The 26,630-nt window shown below is 50.3% G+C and overlaps 3 protein-coding genes across 11 annotated transcripts in view; 2 read left to right on the top strand and 1 right to left on the bottom strand.

The window, feature by feature from the left end:
* Nucleotides 1–648: 648 nt before the first annotated feature.
* Nucleotides 649–2,208, top strand: LOC132085425 (D(1) dopamine receptor-like). Its single transcript, XM_059490897.1, has 2 exons — nucleotides 649–1,754; nucleotides 2,025–2,208. The coding sequence occupies exons 1-2, from the start codon at nucleotides 649–651 to the stop codon at nucleotides 2,206–2,208; spliced, it is 1,290 nt and encodes a 429-aa protein (XP_059346880.1).
* Nucleotides 2,209–4,835: 2,627 nt separating this feature from the next.
* R3HCC1 (R3H domain and coiled-coil containing 1) lies at nucleotides 4,836–20,666 on the top strand. Of its 5 annotated transcripts, none has more exons than XR_009420200.1 (9): nucleotides 5,318–5,418; nucleotides 5,886–6,003; nucleotides 7,326–7,463; nucleotides 8,587–9,802; nucleotides 10,516–10,688; nucleotides 11,675–11,745; nucleotides 13,425–13,520; nucleotides 18,376–19,797; nucleotides 20,260–20,666. XR_009420200.1 is itself a non-coding variant. In XM_059490707.1 (8 exons), the coding sequence occupies exons 2-8, from the start codon at nucleotides 5,909–5,911 to the stop codon at nucleotides 18,522–18,524; spliced, it is 1,938 nt and encodes a 645-aa protein (XP_059346690.1). In that variant the 5' UTR covers nucleotides 4,836–4,887; nucleotides 5,886–5,908; the 3' UTR covers nucleotides 18,525–20,666. The 5 variants fall into 5 exon arrangements, 2 of the variants coding, with proteins under 2 accessions (XP_059346690.1, XP_059346689.1); XR_009420198.1 differs by having other exon boundaries at nucleotides 18,376–20,145; XR_009420199.1 differs by having other exon boundaries at nucleotides 18,376–20,319; nucleotides 20,461–20,666.
* Nucleotides 17,082–26,630, bottom strand: part of LOXL2 (lysyl oxidase like 2) — a 64,377-nt gene continuing 54,828 nt past the window's right edge. For 3 of the 5 annotated variants that reach the window (XM_059490703.1, XM_059490705.1, XM_059490704.1), the window contains exons 11-13: nucleotides 26,105–26,241; nucleotides 24,279–24,390; nucleotides 17,082–21,229 (exon numbers count right to left, since the gene is read on the bottom strand). In XM_059490703.1, the coding sequence (XP_059346686.1) occupies nucleotides 21,150–21,229; nucleotides 24,279–24,390; nucleotides 26,105–26,241 (329 nt within the window). In that variant the 3' untranslated portion in view covers nucleotides 17,082–21,149. The remainder of the gene's footprint in view (nucleotides 21,230–24,278; nucleotides 24,391–26,104; nucleotides 26,242–26,630) is intronic. The other 2 variants (XR_009420196.1, XR_009420197.1) reach the window with 2 other exon arrangements.

Raw genomic sequence — 26,630 nt, 5'->3', positions numbered from 1 at the left:
ACAGCATTTCCATACAGCCTATAAGAATCATTACATTCCCATACTGTGTTACATTTTAAACCCTAAAAACTCCTCTTTGGGCCCTTCTGCCAAGCTGTAGGGTCTGCTCTGAGCCTTGGAGCTGTCTGCAAGCAGAGGGTGTTGTTCCATCAAAAGGGGATCACCTTCAGCCAGCCACACCATTGTTTTCCAGTTGTTCAGTAACTGAGGGATCTCAAAGCTTGCTTTCATTTCAATCTCGCTTATGGTTTCTATATTCTCAAAATCTTTTGCCAGACAATCATGTTTATAAGGCTTTCCTGTTTCATCTTCCCCAACATTCCAGAATCCCCAGATTATATCCAGGCAGGAATGCTTGGCTGGTGTTCCAGAATCTCCAGATTATATCCAGGCAGGAATGCTTGGCTGCTGTTCCAGAATCTCCAGATTATATCCAGGCAGGAATGCTTGGCTCCTCCCTCTGGGCTCACATCTCCCAATGGGATGCTGTAGTTCTTATCAGCCATGCAGGGACATTCAATGGCCTCTTATCAGCAGACTTCCCCCCGGTTGTGGAAGAGATAAGGAAAACCACTGAACAGAAGACAGCTGACGAGCAGATGGTGAACAGAACACAATTTGCTTGACAGTCCAGGACAAGCGGCAGCCATGGATGGGTTTTACCCCTCGGCAGGAGGAGCTGGGCAGGACGGGCTCAGTGCCACCAGCTGGGCAGCACAAAGCCACTCCCCGCTGTCCCTGCGGGTGGTGACAGCCGCCTGCCTGTCCCTCCTCATCCTCACCACGCTGCTGGGGAACGCCCTGGTGTGCCTGGCCGTGCTCAGGTTCCCACACCTGCGCTCCAAGGTCACCAACCTCTTCGTGGTCTCCCTGGCCGTGTCTGACCTGCTGGTGGCCGTGCTGGTGATGCCCTGGAGAGCTGCCAGCGACGTGCTGGGCTTCTGGCCCTTCGGGGCCTTCTGTGACCTCTGGGTGGCCTTTGACATCACGTGCTGCACGGCCTCCATCCTCCACCTGTGCCTCATCAGCGTCGAGCGCTACTGGGCCATCGCCGAGCCCTTCCGCCACCAGAGGAGGGTGACACAGCGCCTGGCCTTCGTCACCATCGCGGTGGCTTGGCTGCTGTCCCTCCTCATCTCCTTCCTCCCCGTGCAGCTGCAGTGGCACAAGGCCCGGGAGCAGCTGGGGTTTAATGGCTCTGCGGAGGAGGGGAGCTGTGATCCCAGCCTCAGCAGGACCTACGCCATCTCCTCGTCCCTCATCAGCTTCTACATCCCCGTGGCCATCATGCTGGGCACCTACGGGCGCCTCTTCCGCCTGGCCCGGCGCCAGCTCCGTGGGATCTCCTCCCTGGAGACACCGGTGGGACAGAGCGACCACCCTCGGGAAACCTCCCTGAAAACCTCCCTCAAGAAGGAGACCAAGGTGCTGCAGACCCTCTCCATCATCGTGGGCGTCTTTGTGTGCTGCTGGCTGCCCTTCTTCGTGCTCAACTGCCTGGTGCCCTTCTGCGACCCCGATCTCCACGTCCCGGGAGCGTCGCCGTGCGTCAGCAGGGCCGTGCTCAGCACCTTCACCTGGCTGGGCTGGGCCAACTCTGCCCTCAACCCCATCGTCTACGCCTTCAACGCCGAGTTCCGCGCCGCTTTCACCTCCCTGCTGGGCTGGGGCTGCCTGTGCCGCGGCAGCGCCGTGGAGACGGTGACCTTCAGCAACGAGCTGGTGTCCTTCCACCCTGACACCTCCAGGCCGGTGTCCTTCCGTCCTGACACCTCCGGGCTGGTGTCCTTCCACCCTGACACCTCTGGGCTGGTGTCCTTCCGTCCTGACACCTCTGGGCTGGTGTCCTTCCGTCCTGACACCTCTGGGCCGGTGTCCTTCCACCCTGACACCTCCGGCCTGGTGTCCTTCCACCCCAACACCTCCGGGCTGGTGTCCTTCCACCCTGACACCTCTGGGCTGGTGTCCTTCCACCCTGACACCTCTGGGCTGGTGTCCTTCCATCCTGACACCTCTGGCCACAGGGCTCTGCAGAGCCTCAGCCCACCCCAGCTGCTGCCCCACGCTGTGCTGCAGGTGGAGAGCCCCGAGGTGGCCTTGGAGAGGGTTTCTCCAGGCTCCTCCCCATCTCAGAATGCCCTTCCTGAGTGTGGGACCCCCGTCCAGCTGGGGAGGGTTCCCCCTCTGGCCAGCAGCGCCTTCCATTGAGCCTGGATGGGAAAAGAGGGGTGGGAAGGTCTCCAGCAGAGAGGGGAGAGGGGACATTTCTGTTTTCTGAGGAGCTGAGAGAGGAGCTGGCCAAATTCAGCTGGTCACTGGCCCGGTGGGACTGGGGCTGCCTTGTTTACCAGGCTGCAGAATGTGGCTCCTTTTCCCTGCACAAGCTTCCTCTGTAATCCCATCAGGAAGCATCTTCCTCCTTTTCCTCCTCTTTTCCCTTCTCCCATCCCAAAGTGGCCTTGGAGAGGGTTTCTCCAGGCTCCTCTCCCCCTCAGATCCCCCTTCCTGAGTGTGGGACCCCCGTCTGGCTGGGGAGGGTTCCCCCTCTGGCCAGCAGCACCTTCCCTTGAGCCTGGGTGGGAAAAAGGGGTGAATGCTGAATGCTGAACGCTGCTGTATTAATTTATAATTAATATTTATAATTCAGCGTGTTGTGTGGTGCTTGGAACTCCTGGCTTGGCACAAGAGAGGAGGGAGCACTCGGCTTTTCCCAGAACTGTTTTGGAAGAGTTTCTTGATACGTGTGGCAAAATTCTGGTGCTTAATCCAGGATGGTTTGTAAAGGGGTTGGGGGAAAGCAGGCAGCTCAGTGTGTCTGTGATGAACTGCAAAGGAAAGACAACAAAGAGGGTGAAGTGACCCGTTGTGTGTCCTATTATTACCTGTATTTAATTATTTCATTAAATTAATGTGTTTAATTATTGTTAATTTTCCTGCAGCAGCTCTGACCCAGCATCAGGAGGGACAGGTGGTGACAGAGCCAGCCCCAAACCTGCCAGGCTCGGGAAGGAATCCCAGTGTGTTACAGACATTCCTGTGGGCAGACTGGGAAACGGGAAGGCTCCAAACTGGTGGGACTGGCACAGACCCCCTTGTTTACCTGGCTGCAGAATGTGGCTCCTTTTCCCCTTTTTCCCTTTTTCCCTGCACAGGTTTCCTCTGTAATCACACCAGGAAGCGTCTTCCTCCTTCTCCTCCTCCTCTTTTCCCTTCTCCTATCCCAAATTCCACACTGGGGTGGGTGAAATTATTCCAGGCTGGAGCTGATCCCAGAGCAGGGACTGGGGCAGGATTTGTGCCTGACTCTGCTCTGTAATCCCAAAAAATCCACAGGTCACTCCTGGAGCTCTGGATGTGCCATGGGTGACCTGGGGACAGGTTCTGGGTTTTTGGGTGAGGAGCAGAGGGGCCTGAGAAAAGTGATATTTGCAAAAGAGGGAAAGGAGGAAAAGCATCAACTCCACGTGGAAATCAGCAGACAGAGGGAAAAAATTGGAGGTTCCTCCTAATCCAAACCAGTCCAAACCAGCCACATTTGAATGTGCTGGGCTGGGAGAGTGTGGGAATTAACCCTGAGTAGGTGATGGGGAATTGTGCTGCTTTCCCAGCTGGAATTGCAGCGAGACAGGGAATGACTGCTGACTTTCAAGTGATTTTTCAGCCAGAAAAAAATCGGGAATTTTAGGAAGAACGGCTTTAACAGAGAAAGGGAGAAGTGAGCACAGGGGAGGATAAGGGGATGTGGCTGCTGGGGGTTGATGTCTTGCCTGGCTTTATTTCCAGACTGGAACCTGCTCCTCTTGCCCGGGAAAGGGCCGGGAGATGTTCCAGGAAAACCGAGGCCGGGATTGTTTCCTGGGAGAGCCGAGGCCGGGATTGTTTCCCGGTAAAGCAGCTCCGGACAGGCTGAAATCAGCCCCGGCCGTCCCGACCTCAGCAGCTCCGATTCTGGAGCGCCCGGAGCCGAACGGGGACAGGGGATGAACCCGGCCCGGGAGGGTTTGGGGACAGCGGGGCCAGGAGCGCTGCCGGGGATGGGGCCGGGACGGGGAGGAAGAACGGGGGATGAGGAGAAAGAAGAACCGGGAGCAAGAGGGAAGAAGAACCGGGAGCGAGAGGGAGAGAATCGGGATGAGGGGGAAGAGCCGGGACAGGCCGAGAGGAGCCCAGACCGAGCGGGACCAGCACGGACGGGGACGGAAAAGTTCGGATCAGTCGGGAGGAGCTGGGACGGGTCGGAACGATCCAGGACGGAGCGGGAGGAGCCGGAACCGGGCGAGACGAGCCGGGATGGAGCCGGGATGGAGCCGGGGCAGAGCGGGAGGAGCCAGAGCCGGGCGGGAGGAGCCGGGGCTGGGCGGGAGGAGCCGGGACAGAGCAGGAGGAGCCGGGACAGAGCGGGAGGAGCCGGGACAGAGCGGGAGGAGCCGGGACAGAGCGGGAGGAGCCGGGATGGAGCGGGAGGAGCCAGAGCCGGGCGGGAGGAGCCAGAGCCGGGCGGGAGGAGCCGGAGCCGGGAGGGAGGAGCCAGAACCGGGAAGGAGGAGCCAGAGCCGGGCGGGAGGAGCCAGAGCCGGGCGGGAGGAGCCAGAACCGGGCGGGAGGAGCCAGAGCCGGGCGGGAGGAGCCAGAGCCGGGAAGGAGGAGCCAGAGCCGGGCGGGAGGAGCCAGAACCGGGAAGGAGGAGCCAGAGCCGGGCGGGAGGAGCCAGAGCCGGGCGGGAGGAGCCGGGGCTGGGAGGGAGGAGCCAGAGCCGGGCGGGAGGAGCCAGAACCGGGAAGGAGGAGCCGGAGCCGGGCGGGAGGAGCCGGAGCCGGGGCTGGGAGGGAGGAGCCAGAGCCGGGCGCAGGCGCCGCTCCGGCATCCGCTGCTCGGCCGGGCCTGGCGGTGAGGGCGCGGGGGGACCCGGCCGGGGCGGCCGCAGCCGGGAGGGACACCGGGGCTGCGGAACGGGGGCGCGGCGGGGCCGGGAGCGGGGATGGGGGCGATGGGGGGGTTGGGGTGAGGGTGATGATGGTGGTGGTGGTGGTGGTGGTGGTGGTGGTGGTGGGGACGGGAGGCAGCACGTGGCGCTGGGACATGGGGGGGCAGGCGGATGCAGAGAGCGGGATGGGGGTGTCCGGGATAGGGGAATAACGGAGGGCAGAGAGGCTGGGGGTGCACAGGGGTGGGGGAAATTGGGATGGCCGGGGCTGGGGGATTTTGGAGTGCCCGGGGCTGGGGGATTTTGGGATGCCCTGGGATTTTGGGGATAGCGGGGTGCAGACTGAGCCAGCACAGGGGCGGGTGAGATTTGGGCACCCATGGGCGGGGGTTGGCGGCTGTCCCTTCCTCCATGTGCTCGTGTCCCTGTCCCTCCACGTGCGTCCCTCCCTCCAGGTGTGTCCCTCTTCCTCAGGTGTGCCCCAGTCCCTCCAGGTGTGTTCCTGTCCCTCCATGTGCCCCCGTCCTTCCAGATGTGCCCTTGTCCCTCCACGTGTGTCCCTGTCCCTCCATGTGTCCCTGTCCCCCGGCAGGCTGTCCCTGTCCCTCCCTCCGTGTGCCCCTGGCCCTCCACGTGTGTCCCTGTCCCGCCCCATATGCCCCCGTCCCATGTGCCCACATCTGGCGGATGTGTCTCTGTCCCTCCATGTGCCTCCCTGTCCCTCCGGGTGTCCCTGTCCTTCAGGTGTGTCTCTATCCCCCAGCAGGCTGTCCCTGTCCCTCCATGTGTCCATGTCCCTCTAGCTGTTCCCCTCTCCCTCAGGCGTGTCCCTCCATGTGTGCCCCTGTCCCTCCCTCCATGTGTCCCTGTCCCCGGCAGGCTCTCCCTGTCCCTCCATGTGCCCCTGTCCCTCAGGTGTGTCCCTGTCCCTCCCTCCATGTGTGTCCCTGTCCCCCGGCAGGCTGTCCCCTGGCTCTGTGCCCCATGGATGGCGTTTTCCTGTCGCCCAGCGAGGATGAGTTCGTGGGCAGGATCGTGGAGGAGCTGGAGCACTTCATGGAGCAGGGCCAGCACCACCGGTGGGTCCCTGACTGTCCCCGGGCCATGGCAGCACCAGGGACACCTGGGCAGCGCCTGGAACACCTGGGCACCTTGGGCTTGTGCTTGGCATCGATTTTCTGGGGTGAAAGCAGCAGCATTTGGGGTCTGGCTGTGGGATCCCCTCCCCTGGTCACACCTTCAGGCAGGGCTTTGTGGCCTTTGGTGGCTTTCTGCTCGTCCTGGGTTCACCTGGAGCTGTTCCCAACCCAGTGACCTTTGGAGCCCTTGGGGTGGCCAAGCCCAGGGTGCTGGACAGGAGCTGAGCTGAGCTCCCTGCCAGCTTCTCCTGACCTTAAATATTTGTTTCAGTCCTTCTTTAAAATAAAATGTTTGGCAAAGAAATTCCCTGTGCCATTGTCAAAGAGTCGGGGACAAACCAGGTGGCAGCAGTGACATTGAACGTGGAGTTTGTTTATCCATTCTTGCTTTATTCCTGGCTTCCAGGTGGGAAATGGGTTTGTAGAGGAATTTTAAAGTTTGGTAGAAGGTTAATATATTTATAAATTTGTAATTTATAAAGTTTGATAGAAGGTTAATATATTTATAAATTTGTAATTTATAAAGTTTGATAGAAGGTTTATATATTTATAGTATGTGTTTGTGAATAAAGAATTATATATAGTATATAACTATATATATATAGTTATATACTATATAAAGGTTTATATATTATATATTTGTATATAAAGAATGTATATATATGTATATATATTTGTATATATATAGTATATGTATATACTATATATACTATATATACTATATATACTAAATATATACTATGTATATACTAAATATATACTATATATATATAGTATATATACTAAATATATAATATATATATACTAAATATATAATATATATATAGTATATATTTGTATATAAGGGAGGTTTATCTAGTATATATTTGTATGTAATTTTTGGGATAAATACTGATTTAGAAATGTTACAGAATAAGATATTGTGGAGAGAGAAATGAAATAAGGCTCAGCCTGGGAGGGAGGGGATCTGTAGCAGCTTTCTGCTGGTGCTTCCCAGCTTTTCCCATATGGATACAGCAGGAAGGAGAGTCCAGGCCAAGGCCTTGGGCCAGGCATTCCCCACACTCCATTTAATGTGTAAAATGTGTCTGGCTGCAAATCTGACGAGTCATTTGTGCCTTTAATACCCCCAAGTCCTGCTTGCCTTTTTTCTGATTTAAACCCCGTGCTGGGGATGCCTCAGGGATGAGGTTATTGAATGTTTCCACCATCCCCATCCCTCCCTGCACGTTCCTGTTGCCCTGAGCCCTCTCTCCTTGCAGGGTGCTGCTGTTCCCACCCCTGTCCAGCCGCCTCAGGTACCTGATCCACAGGACCGTGGAGAACATGGAGTTGCTGAGCAGCTTCTCGGTGGGAGAGGGCTGGAGGAGGAGGACAGTCATTTGTCACTCTGCTGTCAGGTGAGCTGTGATCCCCTGGGTCAGGGCTGGCAGCCATCAAAACCCTGGAATTGTTTGGGAGGGACCCGAAACTCATCCCAGTGCCACCCTTGTCACCTTCTGGGGACACCCCCACTGTCCCAGGTGCTCCAGGCTCCAATGTCCAACCTGGCCTTGGGCATTCCAGGGATCCAGGGGCAGCCACAGCTGCTCTGGGAATTCCATCCCACCCTCACAGGGAACAATTCCTGCCCAACATCCCATCCATCCCTCCCCTCTGGCAGTGGGAGCCATTCCCTGTGTCCTGTCCCTCCATCCTTGTCCCCAGTCCCTCTCCAGCTCTGCTGAAGCCCCTTCATGCTCTGGAAGGGGCTCTGAGCTCTCCCTGGAGTCCCTGGAGCATTCCCAGCTCTCCCAGCCTGGCTCCAAAGGGTTTCCAGCCTGATCCATCAGGCACAAAGTCACTTTGTCCCATTCAGGTTCTCCATTACCTCTGGCACCTCCCAGACCCCAAGGCACAGCAGGATTTTCCCTTTGGGAATTTGATGGTTCTCCTCCTTTTCCCCTGGGCTTGCCCTGCTCCCCTCCCACCATCCTCTCCTTCCCAGTCCCTCTCCAGCTCTCCTGGAGCCCCTTCAGGCCCTGAAAGGGGCTCTGAGCTCTCCCTGGAGCATTCCCAGGTCTCCAGCCCTTGGATCAGGCACAAAGTCACCGTGTCCCATTCAGGTTCTCCATTACCAATGGCACCCCCCAGACCCCAAGGCACAGCGGGATATTCCCTTTGGGAATTTTTCCTTTCGGAAATTCCCTTTTTGATGCTTTTCCCCTGGGTTTCCCCTGCTCCCCTCTCACCATCCCTTGTCCCCAGTCCCTCTCCAGCTCTCCTGGAGCTCCTTCAGGCCCTGAAAGGGGCTCTGAGCTCTCCCTGGAGCCCCTGGAGTGTTCCCAGCTCTCTCAGCCTGGCTCCAGCCCTTGGATCAGGCACAAAATCGCTTTGTCCCATTCAGGTTCTCCATTACCAATGGCATCTCCCAGACCCCAAGAACAGTGGGATTTTTGGGAATTTTTCCTCTTGGGAATTTCCTTTTTGGTGCTTTTCCCCTGCGTTTCCCCTGCTCCCCTCTCACCATGCCCTCCTTCGCAGGCTTCCCAGCGAGCCCTCCAGTGACCACAAGGCGGGTCCCAGCGCTGCCCGTGTGCAGCGCCCGGCGCAGCCCTGGGGCCGGGGGGCGCGGGGGGCCCGGGGGCTGCGCCACGCCGGGGACACGCACGGGGACAGCGCCCGCGCCACCGTGGGCTCGGGCAGGATCTCCAGACCGCCCCGGAGGAAAGCAGAGCGAGCCCCGTTCGTGCCCCGAGGGGGCCGGAGAAAGGCGAATTGGAGGGAGCGCGACAGCCCCGGGGACGAGGCGGCTGCAGGAGGGGAAAACGGCGCCAGGAATCCCAGCCGGGAGCAGCGGGAGCTGGGCGGGGCTGGGGGCAGCCCTGGGAAGGAAGAGGGAGTCCCTGGAAGAGGCAGCGCTGAGCATCCCCTGCGTGCTGAGAAGGTGCCATCCTTGGGAAATGGCGGCGATTCCTGCGAGCGGGAAGGTTGGGGTGAGGACTGTTCCCATTCCCCAAATTCTGCACACCACAAACACCCACCTGAGGCAGGGGAGGAGGAACCAAGCCATGGCAGCACCACCATTCCAGAGCACAGCAAACACCCACCTGAGGGAGGAGAGGAAGAACCAAGCCATGGCAGCACCACCATTCCAGAGCACAGCGAACACCCACCTGAGGGAGGAGAGGAAGAACCAAGCCATGGCAGCACCACCATTCCAGAGCACAACAAACACCCATCTGAGGCAGGGGAGGAAGAACCAAGCCATGGCAGCACCACCATTCCAGAAGGCAGCGACTTCCAGGCCCAGCTGCAGGAGGAGAAGCAATCCAGCCGGGATTCCAGAGGGTTGGAGTGTGGGAGGAGCTGTGTCCCTTTGGAGAACCACGGTGGCAGCAGGACAGCCCCAGGTGTGACAGCCCCAGGTGTGACAGCCCCAGGTGTGACAGACACTGTGGCAGATCAGCATTCCCGGGATTCCCAGCGAGTCCCGGCTGTTCCCAGCCCCAGCGCTGGGCAGGTGGAGCAGGAGCCCCTGCAGAAGGTTCTGGAAGGTCCAGCCGAGGCTGTGGCTGCCCCTGAGCCGCTCCATGAGGGAGATCCAGGGCGGATCCAGGGGAAGGAGGAAGAGGAGGACAAGGAAGGCTCCGGTGTGGCCGAGGCAATGAGGAGGGGCCTGGATTTGGCTGCAGGGGACAGAGAGGGGACGAGGCAGAGCGACCTCGAGGACGACTGCACGGCAGAGCTCCTGGCTGAGGTGATTTGGGGCAAAACCTGGGGAAAAAGGGCAAGGAGGCGCCCCTGGAGGGGATCCCATGTCCAGATGGGGCTGGAGTGGCTGAGGTGAGGATTGGGCTCTGAGGGGGTGAGGAATGGGCTTTTTGGGTGTTTTTTTTGTTTGTTTGTTTTGTTTTTTTTTTTTTTTTGGTTTGGTTTGTTTTTTTTGCTTTTTGTTTTTGCCTTTGCTTTTTGTTTTTGTTATGGTTTTTCCTTTTTGTTTTTGAGTGACAAAACTAGCTTTTGTCTCCTCAAAAAGGAAAGAAGCCCAGAACTTCCTCCTCTCAATTAGGTGAAAAAGGCATTTCATAGACCTGGGGGACTTCACCTCAAACTTAAGGATAGCCAATTGGACAAAGCCAATAAGTCCCACCTGAGCAATTCACTAGAAAAAGAAGAGAACAAAGCAACTAATCGCTTTTGTGAGGGTGTTTAACCAGGAGAAAGAACCTCTTGCACCTGAATCAGTTTTTCTTTGTAAAGAGTTTTGTTATTTTGCCTTTATTAAAATCTTTTTGTTCCCAGCACTGCCGCAGAAGCCATCCTGCTGATTTTACGCCAAGGTGGCTGAGCTATCTCAAATATGAAATAAACCTCCGAGAGCTTGTGAGACCTCACTCAAAGCAGCTCAAGGGGGTGAAACTCGAGCCTGGCTCATTGTTTTGTATTTAATCCTTGTTTGGGTCTCCCCAGATCGTTGGGAACCTGTCAGTGAAGGACATCAGCATCGAGAGGATCTCTGTGGATTACTCTGGCTATGGGGAGGCGCAGGTCAGCGAGGGGGACCTGGCCCACGTCACCGAGATCTACGACTTCCCCTCGTCCCTGAAAACCGAGGATCTGCTGGGAATGTTCTCGGATTTCCAGTGAGCGACAGCCCAAGGGCCCCAGCAGGGCAGGGAGCTGGGGTTGGCACCAAAATTCTGAGTTTTGGTTTCACCTTCCCCTCATTGTGTGAGGAACTTTCCCTGCAGTTTAGGCCTGGTTTAAAGCACAGCTTTGCTCCACATTTCTGGCTCCCAAATTCTGGATTTTACTTTTATTTCCCCTCTTTGTGGGCCTCAAAGGGGCTTTTCCAGTAGCTTAGGCCTGGTTTAAAGCCCAGCTTTACTCCATGGCTCTGGCACCCAAATTCTGAATTTTTGTTTCACCTTCCCCTCATTGTGTTCCTCAAAGGAACTTTCCCTGCAGTTTAGGCCTGGTTTAAAGCACAGCTTTGCTCCACATTTCTGGCTCCCAAATTCTGGATTTTACTTTTATTTCCCCTCTTCGTGGGCCTTAAAGGGGCTTTTCCAGTAGCTTAGGCCTGGTTTAAAGCCCAGCTTTACTCCATGGCTCTGGCACCCAAATTCTGGATTTTAGTTTCACCTTCCCCTCTTTTTGTGTCTCAAAGGAACTTTTCCTGCAGTTTAGGCCTGGTTTAAAGCCCAGCTTTACCCCACTTTTCAAATTCTGGATTTCAGTTTCACCTTCCCCTCATTCTGTGCCTCAAAGGGGCTTTTCTTGCAGTTTAGGCCTGGTTTAAAGCCCAGCTTTACTCTGTGGCTCTGGCACCCAAATTCTGAATTTTAGTTTCACCTTCCCCTCTTTGTGTTCCTCAAGGGCTTTTCCTGCAGTTTAGGCCTCGTTTAAAGCCCCGCTCTACTCCCAAATTCTGAATTTTAGCTTCATCTTCCCCTCTTTGTGTGCCTCAAAGGAGCTTTGCCCTTTCCCCCATTGAAAATGGGAATAATGCTTTGGGAAACTCCATAAATCACTGAGAACCCTCGTGGGGCTGCTGGGTTTTGTTGGGGCTTTGTTTTTCTTGACATTAAAAAAAGAAATTATTTTCTTTTCTTTCTCTTCTTTTCAGTGAAAGTGGCTTCAAAATCCAGTGGGTGGATGACACCCATGCCCTGGGAATCTTCTCCAGCCCCTCCACAGGTACTGGGGGGGATTGAGGCACCAGAGCTCCCAGCCCCTTCCCAGTGCAGTGGGATTGATTTTATTTTATTTTATTTTATTTTATTTTATTTTATTTTATTTTATTTTATTTTATTTTATTTTATTTTATTTTATTTTATTTTATTTTATTTTATTTTATTTTTTATTTATTTTATTATTTATTTATTTTAAATTTAATTTAAATGTAATTAAAATTTATTTTTTAAGTTTAATTTAATTTTATTTAAATTTTATTTAAGTTTATTTTTTAATTTAAATTTAATTTTATTTTTATTTTATTCTAGTTTATATTTTCTTTTATTCTGTTTTTATTTTTATTTTATTTTTACTTTTATTTTAGTATTTTATTTTATTTTTTATTAAATTTTAATTTTATTTTTATTTTATTCTAGTTTATATTTTCTTTTATTCTGTTTTTATTTTTATTTTATTTTTTTCTTCCATCCTAAAGTTTTTTCCACATTAAACTTTTCTCCATCCTAAACTTTCTCTTCCATACTGAACTGTTTTTCCACACTAAACTTTTTCTACATTAAGCATTTTCCACCCTAAACTTTTCTTTCCATGCTAAACTTTTTCTTCCACACTAAACTCTTTTTTCCACACTAAACTTTTCCCTCCATACTGAATTTTTCTTCCATACTAAACTTTTTCCTCCACACTAAACTTTTCCTTCCACGTTAAACTTTCTTTTCCTCCATATTAAACTTTTTCCTCCATCCTAAACTTTTTCTTCCATCCTAAAGTTTTTTCCACATTAAACTTTTCTCCATCCTAAACTTTCTCTTCCATACTGAACTGTTTTTCCACACTAAACTTTTTCCTCCACACTAAACTTTTTTTTCCACATTAAACTTTTTCCTCCATCCTAAACTTTTTCTTCCATCCCAAACTTCTTCTTCCATCCTACACTTTTTCCCCCGCCACTAAACTTTTCTTTCTATCCTAAACTTTTTCTTCTGTCCTACGTTTTTCCTCCATACTAAACTTTTCCCTCCACACTGAATTTTTTTCTCCTTACTAAACTTTTTCTTCCACACTAAACTTTTTCCATACTGAACTTTTTCCTCCATACTAAACTTTTTCTTCCACACTACACTTTTTCTTGCCTACTAAATTTCTTTTTCATACTGAACTTTTTCTTCCACGCTGAACTTTTTCTTCCACACTAAACTTCTTCCTCCATACTAAACATTTTCTCCCGTCCTAAAGTTTTTTCCCCCATGTTAAACTTTTTCTTCCATACTACACTTTTTTTCCACACTACACTTTTTCCATACTACACTTTTTTTCCATACTACACTTTTTTTCCATACTACACTTCTTTTCCATGCTAAACTTCTTTTTCCATGCTAAACTTCTTTTTCCATGCTAAACTTTTTTCCATACTAAACTTCTTTTTCCATACTAAACTTCTTTTTCCATGCTAAAACCCCCAAGTTTCTCACCCTGTGCTGAACTCCACCACAATCCATTTCACACACTCATAATTCCCATTCATCCCAAAGCCTGGGCAGCTTTCTCCACGGACAAAGGTTAAAAGCAGAGTTCCCCTGGGGGTCAGGACATGTCAGGACAGGCAGAGGAGTCTCCCCTGGGTTCCAGCCCAGCCTGATGTGAATTTTGGGGTTAATTCCAGCCCTTTTGTGTCCCTGCAGCCTCGCAGGCCCTGGGCCGCCGCTACCCCTGCCTGAAGATCCGGCCCCTGCTCCACGCCAGCAAACAGGCCAAGGTCAAGGCCCTGCAGAGACCGAGTGAGGCACAGCTCCCTGAGCCCCCCTGGAATTCCCTAAGCCCACCCCAGTGTTCCTGGAATCCCCTGAGCCCACCCCTGGAATTCCCTGAACCCACCCCAGTGTTCCTGGAATCCCCTGAACCCACCCCTGGAATCTCCTGAACCCACCCCAATGTTCCTGGAATTCCCTGAACCCACCCAAATTCCCTGAAAACACCCCAGTGTTCCTGGAATTCCCTGAACCCACCCCTGGAATTCCCTGAACCCACCCCAATGTTTCTGGAATTCCCTAAGCCCACCCCAGTGTTCCTGGAATCCCCTGAACCCACCCCTGGAATCCCCTGAACCCACCCCTGAAATTCCCTGAACCCACCCCAATATTCTGGAATCCCCTGAACCCACCCCTGGAATTCCCTGAACCCACCCCAATTGCCCTGGAATTCCCTGAGCCCACCCCTGGAATCCCCTGAAAACACCCCAATGTTCTGGAATTCCCTGAACCCATCCCTGGAATTCCCTGAGCCCCCCCCCCCCCACTGCCCCTGGAATTCCCTGAACCCACCCCAATGTTCCTGGAATTCCCTGAGCCCACCCAAATTCCCCTGGAATTCCCTGAGCCCCCCCCCCTCCAGTGCTCCTGGAATTCCCTGAACCCACTCCCCCTTCTCCTGGAATTCCCTGAACTCACCCCAATTCTCCTGAATTTCCCCAAACCCACCCCACTTCTCTTGGAATATCCCTAAATCCACCCCATTTCTCTTTGATTTCCCTAAATCCACCCCACTTCTGAATTTCCCTAAACCCATCCCCTTTCTCCTGCATTTCCCTAAATCCACCCCCTTTCAAAATTTCCCTAAATGCTCCCCCTTCTCCTGTATTTCCCTAAATCCACCCCAACTCCCCTGGAATTCCCTGAACCCACCCCGCTTCTAAATTTCCCTAACCCCATCCCCTTCTCCTGGAATTCCCTAAATCCACCCCACTTCTCCTGAATGTCCCCTAAATCCACTCCACACTTCTGGATTCTCTAAACCCACCCCACTTCTCCTGGAATTCCCTAAATTCACCCCACTTCTCCTAAATTTCCCTAAACCCACCCCAATTCTCCTGCATCCCGTTTCCCTAAATCCACCACACTTCTCCTAAATTTCCCTAAATTCACCCCATTTCCTGGATTTCCCTAAACCCACCCCACTTCTGCATTTCCCAAATCCACTCCCCTTCTCCTGGAATTCCCTAAATCCACCCCACTTCTCCACCTACCCCTCTTCTGGATTTCCCCAAATTCACCCCAATTCTGGATTTCCCTAAATCCACCCCGGTTCCCCTGGAATTCCCTGAACCCACCCCAATTGTCCTGAATTTCCCCAAATCCACCCCCTTCTCCTGGAATTCCCTAAATTCACCCCAATTCTCCTGAATTTCCCTAAACCCACCCCAATTCCCCTGGAATTCCCTGAACCCACCCCAATTCTCCTGAATTTCCCCAAATCCACCCTCTTTCTCCTGGAATTCCCTAAACCCATCCCACACTTCTGGATTTCCCTAAATCCACCCCAGGCTTCTCCTGGAATTCCTTAAACCCACCCCAATTCTGCATTTCCCTAAATCCACCCATCTCCTGGAATTCCATAAACCCACCCCAATTCCCCTGGAATTCTCTAAATCCACCCCCCTTCTCCTGCATTTCCATATATCCACCACACTTCTTCTCCTGCAATTCTCTAAATCCACCCCCCTTCTAAATTTCCCTAAATCCACCCCCCTTCTAAATTTCCCTAAATCCACCCCCCTTCTAAATTTCCCTAAATCCACCCCCCTTCTAAATTTCCCTAAATTCACCCCCCTTCTAAATTTCCCTAAATTCACCCCACTTCTCCTGGAATTCCGTAAACCCCCCCCATCTCCTAAATCTCCCTAAATCCACCCCACTTCTCCACCCACCCCGCTTCTCCTGGAATTCCCTGAACCCACCCCAGTTCTCCTGAATTTCCCCAAATCCATCCCAATTCTCCTGGATCTCCCTAAACCCATCCCACACTTCTGGAATTCCCTAAATCCACCCCATTTCTCTTGGATTCCCCTAAACCCACCCCCCTTCTAAATTTCCCTAAACCCATCCCCTTCTCTCCTGGATTTCTCTAAATCCACCCCACCCTTCTCCTGCATTTCCCTAAATCCACCCCAATTCCCCTGGATCTCCCTAAACCCATCTTACACTTCTCCTGGAATTCCCTAAATCCACCCAATTTCTCTTGGATTTCCCTAAACCCACCCCACTTCTCCTAAATTTCCCTAAATCCACCCCAATTCTCCTGCATCCCATTTCCCTAAATCCACCACACTTCTCCTAAATTTCCCTAAATTCACCCCATTTCCTGGATTTCCCTAAACCCACCCCACTTCTGCATTTCCCAAATCCACTCCCCTTCTCCTGGAATTCCCTAAATCCACCCCACTTCTCCACCTACCCCTCTTCTGGATTTCCCCAAATTCACCCCAATTCTGGATTTCCCTAAATCCACCCCAGTTCCCCTGGAATTCCCTGAACCCACCCCAATTGTCCTGAATTTCCCCAAATCCACCCTCCTGCTCCTGGAATTCACTAAATCCACCCCAATTCTCCTGAATTTCCCTAAATCCACCCCACACTTCTGGATTTCCTAAATCCACTCCACTTCTCCTGCATTTCCCTAAATCCACCCCAATTCCCCTGGAATTCCCTGAACCCACCCCAATTCTCCTGAATTTTCCCAAATCCACCCCACTTCTTCTGGAATTCCCTAAACCCACCCCACTTTGTGTGCTGAATTTCCCTAAATCCACCCCCCTTCTCCTGGATTTCCCTCAACCCACCCCACACTTCTGGATTTCCCTAAATCCACCTCACTTCTCCACCTACCTCCCTTCTGGATTTCCCCAAATTCACCCCAATTCTGGATCTCCCTAAATCCACCCCAGTTCCCCTGGAATTCCATAAACCCACCCCAATTCCCCTGGTACTCTCTAAATCCACCCCAATTCTCCTAAATTTCCCTAAATCCACCCCAATTCCCCCTGAATTTCCCTAAATCCACCCCAATTCCCCTGAATTTCCCTAAATCCACCCCAATTCCCCTGAATTTCCCTAAATCCACCCCAATTCCCCTGAATTTCCCTAAATCCACCCCAATTCCCCTGAATTTCCCCAAATCCACCCCACTTTTCCTGCATTTCTCTAAATCCACCCCAATTCCCCTGAATTTCCCTAAATCCACCCCAATTCCCCTGAATTTCCCTAAATCCACCCCTCTTCTCCTGCATTTCCCACTCCTCACTGGTCCACATGACAAATTCACATTCAGGACCAATTATTTTTCTTTCTGATTGTTTTTTTTTTTTAATGGATTTTTTTGGCCCTGTGGTGTGGAATTTTGCTGGAATTCAGATTTAATTTAATTTTTTTATTTCGGTGTAATTTGCTGCGATTTTGGGCAGCTGGGAGGGGAAGGGTTGAGCTGGAATTGGGATTTTTTTGGCATCAAATTCCCCAGGAATTTTCCCCTCTCCCCCTGGCAATCCAAAGCAGACAAACCCAATCTTGTGGTTGGCATAATTTTATTGAGGAAGGAGAAATGGTGAAGCTGAGCCGTGAACATTGATTGATTACCATTGATTGATTGATTAATTATTGATTGGTTGATTGATTGATTGATTGATTTCATTGCCTTCCAATCACATTGATCAGGTCCAGTTGCCACAGGAAAGCAAAGCCATGAAGCTCAGCAGCAGCAGAGACTCTGAACCAACAATTCCTGGCTTTTTCCAGCTCACAATAAATTCAATTTTAATGCTTTAAAGGGACACTGTCACAGGGACAAATTGCTGAGGTCCAGCACTGCTGGATTTAAAGGAAAGATCAAAAAAATTTGGTTTATTTGCATCTCCCCTTCATCTGTTTTTTCATTTATTCACTCTTCTGAATCAGGTTAAATGAAAATATAATTATTTTAAATTTATTGTTAATTAACTAATTACTAAATGTAATAATCAAACATAAATTCTGTTGGTATCCAGTTTCAATTGATTATTTTCCAAACACAAATTTGGATTTTAATTAGCTGACAGTGTCTCTTTTAAAAATGATTTTTAATTATTTTTTTTTCCCTTAATGAATGAAACTTCAGGAAAAACAACCAGAGCCCCCCTTGCTGTGTAGATAACAACTTCAGACTGATAAAGGATTAATTAAGTAATCCTCAAATTTAAATTATGGTGGACTTGGTGAGATTTTGGTGGATTTCCTTGCAGATGGAATTGGAACAATCCAAAAAATGGAGGGCACTGAGCAAGGGCCTTCCCAAATTATCTGAAATATTTAGGTATCATTTTAAATGCAGATTTTTAAAATTTTGCAAGGATTTTGGCAGCTGATTTTTGAGGATTTTCAGTTGGACAAATGGATAAATGGCCTGGGTTTTTCCCGGCGTGGAAAGGGATGGGATGTTGGGAATTTTGCCAGGAATAATTCCTGGGAAGAGGATGGGGAACAACTTTCCACACAGCAGAAGAGCCCTGAACCTTTTTGGTGACCAAACAACCCCAGTGGGAATCACAGAATCACAGAATTCCTAGGTTGGAAGAGACCTTTAAGATCATCGAGTCCAACCCAATTCTATGCCCTGAAAAATTAAATTCTCTAATTCTATAAACCTGAAAAAACCCAATTTATTCACCGAGACAGGAGAGTTTTCGGTCGATGAAGATGAACAAAACAGCAGGGGGGGAAAAAAAAAAAGCTGATTTTTTTGGGGGGGATTTAACCACAAACTTCTCCCCCATCGTTCCCCAGGTGGGTAAAATTTATTTTTATTTTTTATTTTTTTTTCCCCTAGAGCTGCTTCAGCTGGGGAAGGAGAGGCCCCAGACGGACACGGCCGTGGCCAGGAGGCTCCTGTCCCACGCCCTGGGCTGGAGGCAGCGGCAGCAGGAGCCCGCGGGGAATGAGGATTTCCAGCCAGAACCCCTGGATCAGGAGGAATAAACCCCCCAAAAAAAACCCAAAATCAACCCCAAGGCCGTAAAGATGAGCATGGCTGTGCTGTTAAATGCATGCAGAGCAGGGGGGCGTTTCTTTAGTGGGGTTTTTTTTTTTTTTGGAGCCCTGGGAAGTGCTGGAATTCTGTGCTGGGGGTTTAAGAAGCGTCTGGGGAAGCTGCAGGAGCGAGGTGGTTTCTTTATTCCTCATCCCTGCTCTGTTTTCCAACAAAAAATAGGCGTTAAGAGTCAGAAAATTGGGATTTTTTTGGGGGGGCCAAAGTTCAACTCCAAGCAAGGGCAGGAGTTGAAAAATCTGTTCCAAGTTTGTTGTGATGTTGCTGTTGGGATATCCCAGAACACTGACAGGCAGTGAATCCAAGTTTTAGGGGATTTTTTTTTTTTTTTTTCCCCTTATTTACAGAGTTTCAAGAGGCTGAAACTTCCCTGTTGGTGAGGAAAGTTGGGATCTGCTCATCAGGGCAAAAAAACCTCCAGGATTTGCCTGTGCTGGGTTTAAAATGAGCTTCCACCCCCATCCCAGGCTCTGCTCCTGCTCCAGGCTGGAATTCTGGGGAAAAACTGGAATTTTCCCATTGCCAGGAGGTTAAAACCTGCTGGAGCACTGGAGAAATGACAAATACTCAAAATTATTCCTGCATTTTTAAGCCTCACAACGTCCCTGTGAGGTTTTGGGGGAAGTTTGGAATTCCCTGTGGAATCAGCCGGAATTTATATAGGAGAGGGGAGAAAACCCCCAAAATTCCATGAATTGTGAGGAGAAAATACACCAAGGAAATACGCCAAGGGCTTCTGAAGTGATATTTTCTTTTTCCAGGGAAAAGGGGTTTTTTTTGGAGCTCTGTAGCAAAGTGTGTCCTCAGACAGACAGAGGAGAGGCAGAAATTCCCTCTGCAAGGTGAAAAAAAAGATGGAATATCCAGTGAGGAGGTGATTCCTGGATGGACACAGCACCTGTGGGATGGGAATTTGGGAATTCCCAGCCCAGGGGCCTCACTCATCCCTGGGAATCTGCTGAGCGCTTCAGGGAGCTTTGATTCCCTGGGAGATTCCATATGAAATTGAAATTCCATGTGGAATTCCATGTGGGATTCTCTGTGAAATTGAAATTCCCTGCGAAATTCCGGATGAAATTGAAATTCCATCTGAAATTCCCTGTGACATTGAAGTTCCCAGTGAGATTCCTTATGAAATTGAAATTCCCTGTGAAATTCCACATGAAATTCCACATGAAATTCCATGTGAAATTGAAATTCCCTGTGAAATTCCATGGGAAATTGAAATCCCATATGAAATTGAAATTCCCTGTGAAATTAAAATTCCATGTGAAATTCCATATTCAATTCCCAGTGAGATTCCTTATGAAGTTGAAATTCCCCGTGAAATTCCATATGAGATTCCCTGTGAAATTGAAATTCCATGTGAGATTTCTTATGAAATTCCCTGTGAAATTGAAGTTCCCTGTGAGATTCCTTATGAAGTTGAAATTCCCTGTGAAATTCCATATGAAATTCCATGTGAAATTGAAATTCCATATGAAATTGAAATTCCCTGTGAAATTAAAATTCCATGTGAAATTCCATATTCAATTCCCAGTGAGATTCCCTGTGAAATTGAAATTCCCCGTGAAATTCCATATGAGATTCCCTGTGAAATTGAAATTCCATATGAAATTGAAATTCTCTGTGAAATTCCATATGAAATTCCCTGTGAAATTGAAGTTCCCTGTGAGATTTCTTATGAAATTGAAATTCCCTGTGAAATTCCATATGAAATTCCCTGTGAAATTGAAGTTCCCTGTGAGATTTATGAAATTGAAATTCCATATGAAATTGAAATTACCTGTGAAATTCTATATGAAATTCCCTGTGAAATTGAAATTCCCCGTGCAATTGAAATTCCCTGTGAAATTCCATGTGAAGTTCCATATGAAATTCCATATGAAATTCCCTGTGAAATTGAAGTTCCCTGTGAGATTCCTTATGAAATTGAAATTCCCTGTGAAATTGAAATTCCCTGTGAAATTCCAGGTTCTGCGTTTGCTCCGCTCCGGAGCGCGGCCGTTGTTGGATCCAAGCGTTTTCACTGCAGTATTAAATTCAGCTTTTCACTGTTCTGCTCACACAAAGCTGCTCCTTTTTTCCTGTTTTTTTTTTTTTTTTTTTTTTTTTTTTGGGGTTTTTTTTTTTGTTGTTGTTGTTTTTTTGTTTTTTTTTTTTTTTTTTCCTTCAATTTTTCCCTTTCCTTCCGTTTCCTTGCCGAACTGGAGTCGGTGCCGAGGAGGAGCGCAGGAAGCAGCAGCACAAACGGGCACTGGGAGTGGGAAGAGAGCTGAGAATTCCCAAAGAACGCCTCGGGAGCGAGGGGTGAAGGCACTTTTGGGGTGGCTGGCACCCAACCTGAGTGCTGCACAATGTGGGAGGAACCTCTGGGGCGGTGAAGAGCTGGAGCTGAGGAGAGCTGGAATGGCGGGAGCGCCCAAACCGGGGAGGGAGAGGCTTCTTGGGGCGGAATCCAGAGTTTGGTGGTGGAGGCTCCATTTCCTGGAGGGGGCAGTGGTTGGGAAGGGCTGGAGCAGAGTCCTGGCTGCCCTGAGTCACCAGTGGGGATCCTACCGGGCGGAGACGTTGTTATTTGTGAGTCCCCTGAAGTGCTCGAACTTCTGCTCCGTCTCCTCGCTGAAGGAACCGCCTGGAGAGGCCACGGGGAGAGCAGGGGGTCAGCAGGAGCAGGGAAAAACAGCTGGGAATATTGGGAAAACCCCATGGAATACTGGGAAAACCATTGGGAACGGGAGAGAATGGGAAAACCACCTGGGAATACTGGGAGAGGGTGGGGAAAACAGCTGGGAATACTGGGCAAACCCTTGGGAACGGGAGGGGAGCATGGCAGTAACCCTTGGGATCATGGAGAGAACGTGGGGGTAACCCTTGGGATCACCAAGAGAGCCACAGGTGAGCAGGAGAGGGGAAAACAGCTGGGAATACTGGGAGAGGGTGGGAAAAACACCTGGGATCACCAGGGGAGAGGGTGGGCAAAACACCTGGGAATATTGGGAAAACCCTTGGGATCATGGAGAGAACGTGGGGGTAACCCTTGGGATCACCAAGAGAGCCAGGGGTGAGCAGGAGGGGGGAAAACAGCTGGGAATACTGGGAGAGGGTGGGAAAAACACCTGGGAATATTGGGAAAACCCCATGGAATACTGGGAAAACCATTGGGAACGGGAGAGAATGGGAAAACCACCTGGGAATACTGGGAGAGGGTGGGAAAAACACCTGGGAATATTGGGAAAACCCTTGGGAACAGGGGGGGAGCGTGGCAATGACACTTGGGATCACCAGGAGAGGGAAAAACCCTTGGGAATACTGGGAGAGCACAGGGAAAGCACTTGGGATTGGGAACACCAGGAAAGCAGAGGGTGAGCAGGAAAAAAAAATACTTCGGAACACCATGAGAGGGAAAAGCACTTGGAAAATGGGGAGAGCACAGGAAAAACCCTTGGGAACACGGGAAGGACATGGGAAAAAACCCTTGGAATCACTGGGAGAGGGGAAAACCCTTGGAAACATCAAGAGAACATGGGAAAAACACTTGGGAATATTGGGAGAGGGAAAAAGCCTTGGGAATACTGGGAGAGGACAGGGAAAGCACTTGGGATTGGGAACACCAGGAAAGCAGAGGGTGAGCAGGGAAAAAAAATACTTGGGAACACCATGAGAGGGAAAAGCATTTAGGAACAGCAGGAGAGGGGAAAACCCTTGGGAACACGGGGAGGACATGGGGAAAAACTCTGGGGAATCACTGGGAAAGGGGAAAACCCTTGGGAACATGGAGAGGGGATGGGAAAAACACTTGGGAATATTGGGAGAGGGAAAAACCCTTGGGAACATGGAGAGAGCACAGGAAAAACCTTTGAGAGCACAGGAAAACCGCTCAGGAACGCCAGGAGAGGAAAAAACTCTTGGAAAATGGGGAGAGCATGGAAAAAACCCTTTGGGAGCACTGGGAGAGCACGGGGTCAGCAGGAACAGGGAAAAACACTCAGGATCCCTGGGAGAGCACAGAAAAAACACTTGGGAACATGGGGAGAGCATGGAGAAAAACCATTGGGAACATTGGGAGAGGGAAAAACCCTTGGGAATACTGGGAGAGGACAGGGAAAGCACTTGGGATTGGGAACACCAGGAAAGCAGAGGGTGAGCAGGGAAAAAAATACTTGGGAACACCATGAGAGGGAAAAGCATTTAGGAACAGCAGGAGAGGGGAAAACCCTTGGGAACACGGGGAGGACATGGGGAAAAACCCTTGGAATCACTGGGAAAGGGGAAAACCCTTGGGAACATGGAGAGGGCATGGGAAAAACACTTGGGAATATTGGGAGACCACAGGAAAAACCTTTGAGAGCACAGGAAAACCACTCAGGAACGCCAGGAGAGGAAAAAATGGGGAGAGCGTGGAAAAAAACCTTTGGGAACACTGGGAGAGCACGGGGTCAGCAGGAACAGGGAAAAACACTCAGGATCCCTGGGAGAGCACAGAAAAAACACTTGGGAACATGGGGAGAGCATGGAGAAAAACCATTGGGATCACCAAGAGAGGTTAAAACCCTTGGGAACATGGAGAGGACATGGGGAAAACCCTTGGGAACACCAACAGAACATGGGAAAACCTCTTGGGAACATTGGGAAGGTGCAGGGTGAGGAGAGAAAAACCCTTGGGAACACTGGGAGAGGAAAAATCCCTTGGGAACACCGGGAGAGCACAGGGAAAAGCACTTGGGAACATCAGGGTTGGGTGGAACCAGTGCCCAGGAAATGAAGGGCTTAAAGGTTTGGGGTTAATTAAACGAAGTTTTAATTAAATCTTGCCCTAACTGGCACAGCCAGGAGATCCCAGAAGAGCTGGACGAGGATTTGCAAGACTGAATGACCCAAATTTCACTGGTTTGGTGCTTAAAAAAATAAAGTGAGGCCCAACAAGGCCTGTGAGGGTGTGAGGGCTCTGCTCTGAACCAGAAATGAACCCTAATTTCTCTCAAATTAGGACAAAGTGAAAGTTAAAACCTTTATTTTTAACCAGAACTATCTCCCAGCTCAGCTGCAGAGCCCAAACAACAGCTGGAATGGGCTTCACTTTCCTGAACTAGGTCACAGCCTGAAATGTGACACACAAGACCAGAATTTTCTGCTGAAATCCCAACAAAATAATGAGAAAAATCTGGATTTTTTTTTTTTTTTTCCAGGAAAAACATTCCTTGAAGAAGGGAATTTTCAAAGCTGGTTTTATTTGGAGCTGGGCAGGGAGTTGCGTTAATTCATTTTTTTGTGGTAAAAACAGTCCTGAAAAGCCCCCAGATTAATTCCATTTTCCATGGTTTTGACAATGGAATAATCCAAATTTAAATTAGTTTGGCTTTGGTATTCCAGGACTGAAAAGAAAAATACTAAATGATAAAATTTAATTTTTTTCCCAAGAAAACAGAGATTTCCCTGACATTCCAGGGACATTTTAATTCCTGCCTGGTACAGCAGGAATTCTCTTTCCCACTGTTTTGTTTGCTTTCCAAGAGAAGATCTGTGATCCGATGAGATCCCAGCTTGGCAAAATAATTGGATTTTGGGAGGAAGGAATTTCCCAGGACGCTGGGATTGCACCAGAGCTATTCAGGGGGGGTAAAACATGAAATTCCTGGTCTGAGAGGAATCCTTGGAGCATTCCAGGGGATCCCAGCCCTCACCTATGTGGCAGTTGTACATCCAGATGCGCTGCCCGTCGTAGCGGCTCCGGCATTTCATGACATTGTTGGAATAATCTGACTCTGCCACCTCGTAGTTGGGGTTGATCACCACCTGGGAGGGGTGCAGGGACAGGGGTGGGGTTGTTAAAGGGGGATTTGGCAGGATCAGTTGGTTTTTATGGCATTTTTTAGGCAAAAAATGGAAATGTGATTTGTTTTGTAAAGGGAGAGAAAGGAGTAGAATAAAGGCGGGTCAGGGAATAAAGGCTGAGTCAGGGAATCCTGGGATGGTTGGGGTGGGAAGGGACCTGAAATCCCATCCAGAGCCACCCCTGCCATGGCAGGGACACCTCCCACTGTGCCAGGGGGCTCCAGCCTGGCCTTGGGCACTGCCAGGGATCCAGGGGCAGCCACAGCTCCTTGGGAATTCTATCCCAAAATCCCATCCATCCCTGCCCTCTGAGAATTCCATCCCAAAATCCCATCCATCCCTGCCCTCTGAGAATTCCATCCCAAAATCCCATCCATCCCTGCCCTCTGAGAATTCCATCCCAAAATCCCATCCATCCCTGCCCTCTGAAAATTCCATCCCAAAATCCCATCCATCCCCGCGCTCTGGCAGTGGAAGCCATTCCCTGGCAGAATTCCAGCATTTTTGGTTCCTTTTCCAGGTGAGAAACTGCTCACCTGGTGGGTGGGTGTAGAGTTCCCATGTCCTGTCTGTGCAAACTCAGCTCCCAGGTGTGAAAAAATCAGGGAATGGTTTGGGTTGGAAGGGATTTAAACCCATCCAGAGCCACCCCTGCCATGGGACACCTCCCATTGTCCCAGGGTGCTCCAAACTCACCTTGGACCCTCCAGGGATCCAGGGGCAGCCACAGCTCCCTGGGAATTCCATCCAGCCCTTCCCACGCTCATTCCTTCCCAATATCCCACCCCAATCTCACTTTTCCCAGTTTGAAGCCATTCCCTGTGTCCTGTCCCTCCATCCCTTGTCCCCAGCCCCTCTCCTGGAGCCCCTTCAGGGGCTCTGAGCTCTCCTGGATCCTTCCCTTCTCCAGGGGAACATTCCCAGTTCCCTCAGCCTTTCCTCCCAGCAGAGCTGCTCTGTCTCCAACTCACCACAGCCACCCCTTCCCCCGTGCCCCAAAATGTCCCTCCAAACCCCCATTTTCCATTTCACACAGCCCAGACAGAAACAATTCCTCTCCTTTCCTTCCTTCCCAGTGCCACTGGCTGTTTTTGGACCAGGACAATTCCCCCCATGGGCCTGGCCAGTATTCCTGCAAAAACCCCAAAACCAGCACCTGGGAATCCCAAAATTCAGGGAATGCTGCTGACAACCAGCTCCAAAGAGGGGTGCTGTGCTTTGGGGGTGTGACAACACTGTCAGCAACATCAGCTGGGCTGGGCCTATCCAGGATTAGCTGGACTTGGATTTTTTTAAGACTTTAATCTTCACACTGGGCCCTGATTTTTCCCTTGGGAATCATGTGTTGATTATCCTTCTGGATAATCCTTTATCTTTAAGGCATCTGGGAATAGAATCCCTTTACAAACAGAAGTTGGAGGTGTCAAATGAACAAATTTGGTGAATTCTGGATGTGGTTGATTAGATAAAAGCAGTGGGGGTGTCCCAGGTCTGTCTGTCCCACCTGAAGAGGTGTTGATTATCCTGGTGGATAATCCTTTATCTTTAAGGCATCTGGGAATAGAATCCCTTTACAAACAGAATTTGGAGGTGTCAAATGAACAAATTTGATGAATTCTGGATGTGATTGGTAGGATAAAAGAAGAGGGGGGTGTCCCAGGTCTGTCTGTCCCACCTGGAAGAGGTAATCCCCCGGGGGGACATCGGTGATGTCGATCCACTGGCAGTCGATGTCGTGCCGATAAACGTCCCAGCAGCCCACGGTGATGCCCTGCTCCCCAAAGTTGGCACACTCGTACTGCTTCTGCACGTCTGGGGGAGGAGAATTAAACAAAAAGGGTTAAATCCGCAGCAGAATTCCCAGAAAATTCCTGCTTGTTCCCCATGGACAGGGATGAACTCCAGGGGTGGTGTTTTGGGGGAGATTTAAGGAGTGGCTGCCTTCCAGCAGCTGGAGGCTTCTTTTGGAATTCCTCACTGGAATGCACAATTTGGGGTTGTGGGGCAGCTCAGAGGTGGGATGGAGGGAGCTGAGGGTGGAAAAGAGAATGGGGGACTTGGGGTTTCCCATCCATGCATCATCCATTCATGCAACATCCATCCATCCATCCATCCATCCATCCATCCATCCATCCATCCATATCCACCCATATCCACCCATCCATCCATCCATGGATCCATCCATGGATCCATCCATGGAT

This window comes from Ammospiza nelsoni, chromosome 30 (assembly GCF_027579445.1).
Source record: "Ammospiza nelsoni isolate bAmmNel1 chromosome 30, bAmmNel1.pri, whole genome shotgun sequence".
Taxonomy (NCBI): domain Eukaryota; kingdom Metazoa; phylum Chordata; class Aves; order Passeriformes; family Passerellidae; genus Ammospiza; species Ammospiza nelsoni.
This window is presented reverse-complemented; position numbering and strand designations above follow the sequence as displayed.

Bases quoted from the DNA above. Each gene is read 5' to 3' on its own strand.
- LOC132085425 (XM_059490897.1), top strand. From the start codon at position 649: ATGGATGGGTTTTACCCCTCGGCAGGAGGAGCTGGGCAGGACGGGCTC. The intron at 1,755-2,024 runs GTCCTTCCGTCC...CTCTGGCCACAG, and splicing joins CCTGACACCTCCAGGCCGGT to GGCTCTGCAGAGCCTCAGCC.
- R3HCC1 (XM_059490707.1), top strand. From the start codon at position 5,909: ATGGATGGCGTTTTCCTGTCGCCCAGCGAGGATGAGTTCGTGGGCAGG. The intron at 9,803-10,515 runs GTGATTTGGGGC...GGGTCTCCCCAG, and splicing joins CGGCAGAGCTCCTGGCTGAG to ATCGTTGGGAACCTGTCAGT. The intron at 13,521-18,375 runs GTGAGGCACAGC...TTTTTCCCCTAG, and splicing joins CAAGGCCCTGCAGAGACCGA to AGCTGCTTCAGCTGGGGAAG.